General features: G+C 39.6%; 1 protein-coding gene across 1 annotated transcript in view; it reads left to right on the plus strand.

The window, feature by feature from the left end:
• Positions 1-2,124: 2,124 nt before the first annotated feature.
• LOC110168425 (BAH and coiled-coil domain-containing protein 1) overlaps positions 2,125-12,136 on the plus strand; it is a 31,296-nt gene continuing 21,284 nt past the window's right edge. Inside the window, 2 exon segments of the mRNA XM_055152796.1 lie at positions 2,125-2,264; positions 8,037-8,219. Coding sequence (XP_055008771.1) covers positions 2,252-2,264; positions 8,037-8,219 — 196 coding nt within the window. The 5' untranslated portion in view covers positions 2,125-2,251.

A 12,136-nucleotide genomic window follows, 5' to 3' on the forward strand; every position in this document is an offset into this window, starting at 1 on the left:
AGGGGCATGCATGGTCTGTGTGTATCGAAATGTGGCTCCTTAGAGGAAAAAAGAAAGGAAAAAATATCACATCACAAGGGACTGAAAAACATTGCAGATTTCAGCTGAATTAATCAGCAAAGCCAAAATTTTTATTTGGCTCAAAATGATAGATGGCCACTGAACTCTTTTGTTTCACATGTGTCACAGAAATAAACACATCTGATTGCACCAGAGCCTGCTTGAGGCGCGACAGAGGGTGCGGTGACCAGACTGATACCCCTCTGTATAGTACATATACAGAGATATCATTCTGGACTTGCCAAGCAAATAGTGCTGCAAATGCCATGTACACAATAGTTCTTTTAGTTGGGTGTAAGGGCGTTCTGATGTGATCTCTGACTTGCCACCATTTTTATCTATGAATAGACTTTGCGTTTCCTCCTTATGTTACAATGGGTTCTTTCTGGGTGCTCTAACTACATCACCCATAAAGTTCTCCATCATAAGTGGCCATTGTGGAGTGTGTATCCCACTTCTCTAGTCCGTAGTCGCTGAACCTACCCTCAACATTGTACAACTGCCTGTAGTCTCACCCCTGGCTTTTGTACTGAGTGATCTTTGTTGTTTACACTTCACCTCTTCAGTTTAACCTTAGCTTATCCTTTGGGAAACCCCTTCACCTTCTGCCAACTTATACTGTGACCACATATCTTATTGTCTCAAACAGGACAATAGTGGTTCCACTTGGCTGTGTTGATGTCTGTTTGTCCAGTGCCCAACACAGGATATGTTTCAGTTATGCTAAATCATTTTTGCTATTTTGGGTTGAAAGATGTGCCAGGAATAATGCCCAAACTGTTCCTTAACAATGGATACTAATACTGATTCATCACATGTGGGCTAGTTATCTATAGGCAATCTGCCAAGTCAAACCAGTTGGACTAATATGTTTTGAATTATCCCACTCTTATCCCAATCATGTTAACTTGTGTCTTTTTAACATCAGGGTGCTTTTTTGGAATACACATTGGGAATTTCCAAAGTTGGCAATGTGTTTTCTCCAAGCTATTCTAAACAGGTGGCAACACATGATAAATTCACTCTTATTCTAAGCACACCTCAAATGGCCTATATTTTCATGTTAATCCCTGCCTAAAGGTACATTGTGTAACTTTTCTGCTGAAGGATCCATTAAATGCTTTTCTTCATGGAGATATTATTGCTTTGTTTGGAATGTTTCACCAAATGTTACACCAAACCAGACCAAGTTACAGGTCAGGTCTGTGGAGAGGCAGCCCCACTCATGGTCAGAATGTCTGTTTTTCTAATCTGTTTTTGATCTATAAAACTACCTGTAATTTGATAAATGTAAGGCAGAGCTGTTTAATGCCCTACTTTGGAACATTTCAGGCAGAGCAATGACATATCCATAGGAACAAGCAGGTGATGGACGCCCAACTAAAAAGTTACATAGTGCACTTTTAAACTATGGGTTGAGAGCGTCAGACTCATTTTAATTGATTAAAAATAATATCACAATGCCTAATACTTGTATGTGTGAAAAGTTATGCAACCTACATGCTCCAACTCACTCCTACACCCTTGGCAAAGTTCCCTGTGCCCAAATCTACATACAAAGTCATTCTTTTAAACTGTATCCCTCCTCTGTATGTTAAAGGCCATCTCCCTGACTCCTCTATCCTTCTTTCCCAGCTCCTACACTTGCCCCCACGCTATCCAAACGTACCAAAACACCACAAGAATACACTGCGGAGGGAGTGCTGGAGGCGTGCTCACACCCCCAACCTCACTCCAGCACTGGGCCCGAATCCAGCCCCTCCTGCTTGCCATATACTCCGATTTTACTCCTGTTGAGACCTATACCGATTCCATACCATCTAACCACCCACCAACCCAAAGTGATTGAAAAAAAGTTAGCAAAGCAAGCAAACACAATAAAAAGCGCTATTTTAAAAAGTGAGGAATCTGGCTACTGGTGGCGCTAATGTTTTCAAGATGACTTTAGCTCCTTAAAGGAAATTCCCCCAGTTTAGTAGCCATTTGAAATTCCTTTTGTGTTTTATTGTAAAGGAAGTAGGCGCTGGGTTAGTCAGTGTGTGCAGTCTGTCTGGGAGTGGAGCTGTGCACAGATGCTCACTGCTGTTTCTTCATGGACAAAGTTACTGGATGTTTTTATTATGGTTTTGTTTGTGACGTGTGGACTGTTAAAGGGATTTGGATTTAAGTACAGATTTGACTCTTCACCATCATGTTTATTATAGGTAAGTAACGTAAGATTAATCTTTTAGTTACACTACTTATGGGGTCAAACAAGATCATGTCCTGATATGTTTAGCTTTTTTAAAATTTTGAGACAATTGTTATTTTAATGTATTGGGCACATTTATTTATTATTACATATATCACACTACCTGGTCAGAAATGTAACTTTAACTTTTTTTTATTATACAAATTAAGTAAGATTTGTCATAAATAAAAATACCCCAAAAAATCTACATGGGCTAAAGTAATACGAATTTTATCAGCAAATTTGAAACAGAACTAGAAAACAGGAAGAGATCAACATTATTGGCAAAAGTGATTGTGGGTGTGTCTGGTAGAGCTGGATTCTGGCTAGCACATGTGTCTGACCGCTGTGGTGATGGGCGGCTTTATAAACTCTGCGTGCTTGTGTTTTCTGTCATTTCATGTTCTCTGCTCGTCTCTGATTACTGATCTGTGGAGAGCAGGTTGATTCAGTCACACCTGCAGTTTTCTCTTTGTCTCTCTCCCTTCTGTCACAGTCTCTCAGTTTGTGTGTGCCCTTGTCTGGACGACCCTCCCTTCAGGCAGATAAGACACCGTGCAGGCTCATTTCTCTACAGTCCACAGTGAAATACATTGAAATAATGGTATTCTGGCTATGTCTTGGCTAGAATGGTTAAACTTGACAAGAACCATTAGACACCATATATATTCAAATCTGCTATCGGCAATGAAACGGCAGTGGATTGAACACAACACCAGACCTCCTGTTATGCTGCACTGAGACTTTTATTTGAAACATTTACCATTACTGTATTTTAACTCCTCGATGTGCTTAAATTGGCCCTTGTGGATAAATAAAGCTATATTGAATTGAATGAAATAAGGTTACTGTGGGCATGGCCTCAAACCCTAGAGCGTCCTGTTGTCTTCATTTTGTCTCCTCATATATTTTTAAAATCTTTCATAAAAACCCTGCAAGCTGCAAGTTTACAGGTCATTGTATTAAATGTTTACTTATTGTCAGATGTGTCCATACCCCATATTTACAGTGCGCACGTGGATACTACAACAGTGTTTTGCATGTTCGGCAAGGTTTCTTCTCTCTGCAAGAACATATTTACATCCTATTACACATTCATTAAAACAGTTAAGACTTGCTGAGCCCTGGCTTTCAGTAATGGATGCTAATGGAAGATTATTACAGGCCAAAATATTCTGATATTCTTGTTGGTAAAGATACTCAGGTTTGAGAGGGTGCTATCAGAGAACATTACACTTACCAGTGCATCTGCCCACTGCTGTTGTAATGGCCAGCATTCAGCTCCTTTTGCCTGGAGCGCTGTTTCTCATTGGTTCCCATGACAACCAGGCCTCCTCTCGCTCTGCTCCTCCTCCAGCCTTCTGCTCACTATGGACCATCCATATAGCTGGTCTATCTTCATCGCTTTCTCTGGGATTTTGTACATATACATTTGTTGACGCAAACCAGACTTTTCACCCTTAACGCCCACACAACTGCAGAACAATGTAATTTCAACTAAGACTCAGAGAAATAAGTTAAATTTTTGTACATTTTAACCTGTACTTATTATATTATCTGCATGTTGACTGTAGATGTTAATAATTAATCATCTTAATAATCACTTAATTTTTCTTGCAGGGATGTCAGGGAATGACACTGGTTAGATTGCACATACCAGATTTTCCTTAAAAGGTCCTACAAGTGAACTACTGGCACCACTTAGGAAACAAAGGAGTACAATAAAGTACAAGTTTAAAACAAACCAAGGAGACACAACTTTTGCACTGGGCCGATTTAGCATTGGCAGGCACTATGCATCACTGTCACCTTTTTAATGGCAGCTAAACAAACATGTACCGTAAAGCAGCAGACCTTTACTCCACTTATATATCCCTGGTTTTATTTGGAGCTATAAGGCAGAACCAATGCTACTTAACCTGTCCTGCCAACACCACCAGTCTATTAGCTTTCTTCCTATAGGGTCACAGAGGACAGGCTACATTCACAGATATGTTGCATCTATTAAAGGGCCCATGTTAGGCTATATTCTGATCTATGTTATAATGCTGTTTTCTCATCAAAAACATTCACACATTTTGAACACACTAACATTGCATATTTAGACTCAGTTCTTCCCTCAAACAGAAAACATGATCTTATACTTTGTGATGTCAGGTGGTAATAAAGGAAGTGCTCAGAATCATTTGGATAATTTCAGCCCTAGAATTGCCAATCTCTGCTAAACAAAATGTAAAAAGGTAGCTGATTACTTGAAAAAATAAAACTACATAACATCACAGGGTGGAAGAGAGCATTTTGAGCTTTGGAGTTGTCTAGACTAATAATAAAGGATCACAAACATGTGTGAATGAAACTCTCTAGGTATGTTTTTGATGAGGTAAAAGCATTATTATTTCTTTTAAAAAAAAGTCAATTTTGTGTAATATAACCCCTTTAACTATATTTCTTATATTTCAGTGGTGATATGTCTCTAGGTTGGATTTGAATATTTGTATAGCATGTTAAGTATAGCAAGAAAATGTGTGAAGTGTCCCTATAGCTATCACATATCTTCTTGCAACACTTTCTCCTGGCCGCTCCACAGGGTTTACCACCTAAAAATATCGATATATACAGTCCATCTTTACATGTTAATTACCATTCTTGATGCAGTTTTCTCTTTTTATTCAAGATGGAACACTTTGTAGCTTGACATTTGGCTCCTGATCCGCGAATTGAACTTTCGTACCATGTGTCTTCTTAGGGTTAAATAGTGATATTAAATTCAAACTGTAGTATTATGGTAAATGTTCCATAATAATTCGTTTATGTTTTGTTTTTAGAATTTGGACTGTAGTGGACTGAAAGTACTTTTTAAACCTTTATTTTATAATGAAAATATTGCCATGTTGCCAGACCAGACCTTTGAACAACACTAATACTAAGCCTATTTTTCCTGGAAAGACACCCTCCTGGTTCTTTTGGGTACCAGGCTAATTAGAAACCAAACCATATAAAGCTTTCAAACATATTACTACTTATAACAGCTTGTCATCAAAAATATGCTTTTTGCTTTCAGTGGAATTTTAATCTATCACATTTTTTCTACAGCTACAAAGTTCCAATAGGAAAGACACACCTTGTTTTGGGTGACAGGCTGACAGCATGTGATAGAGTGGTCAATGGGACACTTTTAATTTGTAGCTTTGACCTCGAGGTCATATCCATACTGGTAATTCTGTTCCAGGCTCTTCTTTTATGAGTTCAGGCAAGCCCTTCTTAGGATATGGTTTCAAATCCCTCTCCCCTTTCACTATCCACTACTTAAAACCTGACGTTGACATGTGCGGTGTTATGTATTGCCTCGTCCTTCGTGTGGACTTCATTCATTGTCGTGGCTGTCTGTTATAGTAATGCATAAGATGAGCAGATTCATTCATCATTCATTCATTCAAGATTTAGATCTAAACTAAAATGTAAAGGTGGTGTAATTGCTTTGCCTTGAATGTTATACAGTATGAAAATAAACTCGGCTATCGCAATGGAGACAGGTTATTGCTCAGATCATAGTGCACATAGTAAAAATGAATGTTTTTCAAAGTATTTTTGACTATACAAAAAACTGTAATTGAATACATGCCAGGCAGGTAAGTGTAATGCCATACTGTGGATCTGTGCAAAGAAATAAACCTCCATGGAGACAAGAGAGTAGCTGGGCCTCCACCTTAGTTAGTTAGCAAGTTACACAGTGCACATTTCACCTAATAAAATTGAATAGGACATATTGATGGTACTGACAAAGGACCATATATTGTACCTTGCCAACGAAGCAGCTATTTTCAGTTTTGTTTATCATTTTAATGCTTACATTTTGTCACCTCTAACATAACTTTCTAACAGGAATATAAGTGTTGCACAGCTCAGCCCCTCACACTCTAGCCTTATTATGCGTGGCCAATAGAGGGTTATGTGTAAACTGACAGACGCTTGGCTGGCTTCATGGTCCTGGGTTTTAGGAGGGATTGTTGGGGGCTTGTTTGCACCTGTTTGGGGGCTCTGCTACATGGAAGGTGCTACCTGTGTGCATGTGTGAGTATTAGATGCATGTGTGTACTTAATATTGCACGGCCCTGTGCTCTGGTCTAACTTGTCAGAGCAGCTGATGGTTCTATCCCAGAGGGGGTGCATTCTTCCTGGCTGACTGATTAAGACTTCCACAGACTTGTTCCCACTCCCCCTTGTTTCTCAGCATTCGCACCACGCACTTTTACATTTATGTGCACGGTGCGGTTCATACATAAACATGATGCTTGAATTCAGCAGCGAAGAAATTGAATGTATTCGAGCCAGACTCGAGGACTGAGCAATTTTGTGAAAATATCTAATTGCACCTTTGCTGAAAAACACCGATGCAACTGCGATTAGATTTGTGATTTATGATTCAGCATTAGAATTCTATTCAAGGTGTTCATTCTAAACTCGTCCACTAGCATCATCAGAGCAGACAAATATGAACTGATCAACTAATATGGAATCATTATGCATTTCAGAATTAGTCTGTAGAGGTCAAAACTCTTGCAACTTTATCAAATGCCCTGTGTTCACTGATTGGGGCAGTTGGGTTTCTAACTGTTTCTTTGCTTTTTAAGAACATTACATTGACATACATTCATTTTCTGATTCCTAACCTTGACTATAGTTACTACTAACCTTCACCTAAACCCTAATCTTAACCTACTTTATCCTATATTTGAAATTTAATCCATGTTGTTGATCTAATAATGAAAGACTTACGTCATGGGGACCTGTTTTCTGTCCCCATAAGGCAGGCCCCCATGATGTGAGTGTGTACAGAGATTTTATTCCCCACAATGTCATTTAAAAAAATCATACCAAAGACAAAAAATAATGAATTAAGTCCTGTTATTTTTAAGGGATGCAAAGTCCAAATTCAAGAGACAATGCAATTTGGTAATGACACAAAAATAGTTGTGTAATGAAATGAATCAGAGCAGTTAAAGAAATTGAGGGCATGAAGAGTGAGAGATGGCTTGAGTGAGATAATGGAGAGAGAGAAAATACTCACTGGGGATTGTGGGTAAAAAAGTGTGTGAGAGCGACAGGGAGAGAGCCTGAGAAAGTGTGTACTCAGCTGTGAGATGAGACCTCTGCCTGCCGCCCGTGGGGAGGGGTGTATGTGTGTGCGGGAGAGATATTTATCCATTTACACCTAAACTAGAAGAGTTGGGTTTTGGACCTACACTTTAAAACTGTTCAGTACAACCTTTCTGTGCTATATTCTCTCATATTAGTAAGAATAAGCAGAATAGGAAAATTGTATATTACAGATTATAGCTGTTTCAGTGTTTTGCTGGTGATGTGCCGATTTAGGGCATTGTACATGTTTTTCTACTTGTGCATCATGAGTTTGCTTTCTGGCCTTGCCTGTTTGTTGAATGTCTCTATCCCCTCTTCTGTCATGTCAAATAAAGAGGAAAAACTGAAAAAATATACATATTTTAGTGTTTATTTTTTGAGACCGTATATGACACGTGAATATGATCGTAATATTCGGCTAGCTGCTTAACACATTTTTGTTTATGATCAAGGAAAATCATTTAGTTGTTTCTCATCATGTCTTGAAAACATTTTTGGAATCCAAAGTCAAGATTGATTAATATGGGAAAATAAATTGATCATTCCTTTTGCCATATCACCCATATTATTCTACTAACCGTATATTTTATCTTTGTTGTGAATGCAGGCAGTGGACTGATGGGCAACTCCTCAGCCTCCTTCATGGGGACCTTTCTGGCCAGTAGTTTGGGCTCTCCGCCGTCCCATCCACCTCACCCGTCCCGGCCGCCCTCCTCGCCCTCTTCACCCTCCTTCAGGGGTGGACCTCACTCCAGCGCCTCGCAAATTTGGTTTCCTCATTCACACGAAGGTATCTCAAATCACACACAAATATGAGCCCAAAAATATCCTGCCCCTTCTGTGACCTCTTTGTCGTTGAATGGTTACTTTACCATGCAGCAGGGTTTTTTTTTGTATGGAGAAGGTCAAGAGTTGAAACAAGGAATCTAGCGGTATTTCATGCATGCTAGGGGAATGTCAGTCAGGGATTTCTGGAGTCACTCTTAACGCACAAGGCCAGTAAAATGTTACAGTTACAGACCATTCAGCGGATCTATCCATGACAGTTTAAAGCTGCATTACCTGATTTTCAAACCGCAAAAGGAGGAAATATGTTTTGAAAAACCCTTCTGTAAAAGACTGAAGAACATTGAGCAGGAAGGACAAGTTAATTTAAAGTAATTGGATGTTATGAAAATGTGCTTCCTTTTTTGTTAATGTTTGTGTGTTATGTTGCTATATAGACAGACATAAACAGTCTAGAACTATAACATTGTGTGACGGAAATCCCTATTGAATGGGTCAGTAAATCAAAATACTTAAAATCTATTGCAATTTACATTTTGTTCATATTAAATAGCAATAGTGATCTAAAATAACAAAAACAGGGCCACTGATTTGCGGTTCAAAATTGCAGAACTGATTCTCGCCTGACCCTTTACGCTACATTGCTCTAAACGCCATCACAACAACCCAGCCCTGCCTATGGATAGCTACAGCTCACAGTAGCAAGCAAGCAGATTAATAAAAGTGTTATAAAGGCTAAACAATGTCAGAGAATCCTACCTGTGTTACCTAAAAAAAAAAAGAAGAGCGAAGTTCAGAGCACTGGGCGTGTATGGGGGGAAACAGGAATTTACTCAAACTTGCATGAATAACTGAAAATACAACATCGAATGAATTAATGATGAGGGCAAATCATTATAACATGTAATGGAAGCTCATAAAAATCAATTTAGCATAATGATGCCTTTAAAATTACATTAATTATTTGTCATATTCTCAAAAAAAGTATATTATTAAACAAAACATTTTGTCATATTATTAGTATGAAATTGCAATTGAGTTGTTTTTTCTTGTTCCTGTGACCAGGTGTTCTTCTACAGAGGAGCCCAGTGGGGAGTGTTTGTTATTTGTGGTCAGTGAACTGAGCTGCTCCAGTTGCTTGATGTGTCTCGCTATAAGGCGGCCATTACTGTGTGTTGTTGGATTGGATTGTTATACCACTACATGCCCTACAGTCACACCAAACTATTTCCTCTTTTTCCTTTGTCTCTATTGTCTGTGACTGCTACAATGATATGAGATGAAATTCTAAATAATATCTATAGACAAAGGAAGTAGGAATGCCTTTGATAACAACCCAAACTCATTTCACAAGCTTTGTCTCTTTGACTCTATAGTTTTAAGGTGTCATTGTCAAGGTTTTCCTCTTGTTGCAGAGTAGAATAATATTAATAAGAGTGATGATGATAAAGCCAGGCCTAATAAAAGTAATGGAGGTGATTATGACTGGGATTATTACTTGCTTGGCAATGGAGGCCATTATCTCTATTGCAGTTTAATTGCATATAACACACTAAGAGCATGATTGAATCCAGACTGTTCATCAGCCACATTCAGCTGTTCCCTGCTCAAGATAATTGCATATTGTCTTTTTCCTGTTTTGCATAAAAAGCAAGTCATCAGAATGAGCGGCACAATTACGCAGCCTCTCGCCTCCTCTCTCCGGGTGTCAGCAGAACCCCACCAGCAGCAGCGCCACTGGCTCCTCAGCTCAAACACTCCTTCTCTACGAGTGATTGGAAAGTGGCTGCTTACATGCAAATGCAAGATGGATTTTGTATTCAAAGATTGTTATTAAATCTTGGGCGCCTGGTACCTACCTGTCTAAAACAACAGTATCTTTGTATTAGAAGCATTGCTAGTGATTAAAGGGCTAATTAAAGACATGCATATCTACAGGACAAGTTGCAATAGCCACTTTTCACAGAAGACGTGTGCAGCAACACTTCAGAGAAACAAAACAAGTGGGGGTGGCAGGATGAAGATTTGGACGCAGGAAAAAAACAAGGACAGATGTAGACCATTTTAATGAATTTGAACTTGTTTTACTAAGCACTTGGATAGGGCATACTCAATTTAACAATGTATTCCAACAAATCACAATAGAAAATTAGATGAACAAACTGCATATTAAAAAGCTTGCAGTTTGCTTGTAGGCCTTAGACCAGCTGGCATGAGTTCAAATTGACTTCTTACTTTACTCTTAGACCAATCATAGCCATATCTGTGCCCAAACACTCACACACACACATTGCCTGTGTACACCTGTCTAATCCACTTCTGTTTGATAGGCCTTTCCAAGCCTATCTTCAGTTGTCCATCTTTCCTTGTGTGAGCTGTTGTGGGGCTTTTCCTTTGGTGGGATTTAAACAGCCCCCACCACCACACACATGCACACATGCCTTACTCTCATGCCAGCCTGCATCTTGTCCTTTCAATTAGTTAAACCTGGAGAGATCCACCACAGCACACCGCCCCTCCTCCAGCTAACGGCCCGTCTCCCGTTCTTATCCCGGGCTGTGTTTCGTTGCGTCTGTCAGTTTTTCTCAATTAGTAAACCTGACGTCCAGCTCAGTCTGCCCCTCCTCTCCTTTTGCTCTGCTTCAGTAATACAGTTTGCCTGTCTCTCTATTCAGTAATAATATGGAACTCCTGAAAAGAGCTACATCATTCATTCATAACTTAATTTTTCATTTGATTTCATATTTTTGCATTGTGTAATTTTGGCACCAGTTCACCAAGATATCTGCCACTGTGATCATTGTTTAAGTAAAATGTTACTAATGTTTACATTTCCAACATTATACACTATTCTAATACATTAAATGCTGTTACACTGTTTTGGCTTGATCAGTTATAAGGTATTATATTATATAAGTAGTATGATATTTGTTGTGATGTAAGTTCCCTTTCCTTTAATATTTTCCTACTGTATCTTATGAAAGAAATGAGTTCATGTCCTAAAGTGTCATTCACTTGCTGATGCTGCCTCCTGCATGTTGAGCTGGCATAATGCGCAGATGGGCAGCTGTGCAGTCAGCAGTGTGAGCTAAGACCCTGCTTGCATCGCCTGCAGCAGCAGAGACAGCGGCAGAAGCAGCAGCTCCCCTTGTCCCGCCAGATTAATGGCTGAATGGGCTCTGCCGTGCCCAGCAGTCCTCCTCTCGCCTCCCCATTGGAAAGCATGCTGAAACCAAGCGGGCTGGCATTATCGGGCACAGCCAGACCGCACTGTAAAAAAGGATTATGCCATCAATCGTCATGCTCACAAACAACATGCTGCTGCAGAAAAAGCCCCTCTTTCCTAGCTTGGATAAAGACTGGCAAGCTACGCTCTGCTTTCCTTCCTTCAAAAATCAGAAAAATGTCCACTGTGAACAATAGACCCCGATTCTTCCTGTGCACAAATGAATTGACATAAATGTAGATTCGTCATTGCAGAGAGACAAAGAGGATTGAGGGGTGTTAGAAAAGGTGCAAGGAATAAAATACAGAGGGTATGTAATTATCACCTGCTTGCCCTGAGCAGAAAGCAGCAGCCCCTTGCTATTGTGGAGCTGTTTGGCCTCTCTGTGAATTTCATTAATTAAGACTGGAGGCAGCTCATACAGGAGGTCATTAGGCCCACTGCAACACTCCTCCCTCTCCTGAGCCATAGCAGCACCGGCCCTATTGTTCTAACAGCCTAAAGTGAGACATTCAACACTTAGAAAGGCTGTAAAAACATGTTAGGTTCACATACACATAGGGCCAGAATCTACTGGATCTGCACTTTCTGAAATTGAGGTTTGCCAACACAAATAAGCCTGTGTTTCATTTAGTGCACCAAGTTGTGATTTCCTCTGATTTCCTCCTCCATCTTCATTTGTGAACTGTGCGAGT

The sequence above is a fragment of the Boleophthalmus pectinirostris genome, unplaced genomic scaffold (genome assembly GCF_026225935.1).
Source record: "Boleophthalmus pectinirostris isolate CB_2022bp ecotype Guang Dong unplaced genomic scaffold, ASM2622593v1 HiC_scaffold_17, whole genome shotgun sequence".
Classification (NCBI taxonomy): domain Eukaryota; kingdom Metazoa; phylum Chordata; class Actinopteri; order Gobiiformes; family Gobiidae; genus Boleophthalmus; species Boleophthalmus pectinirostris.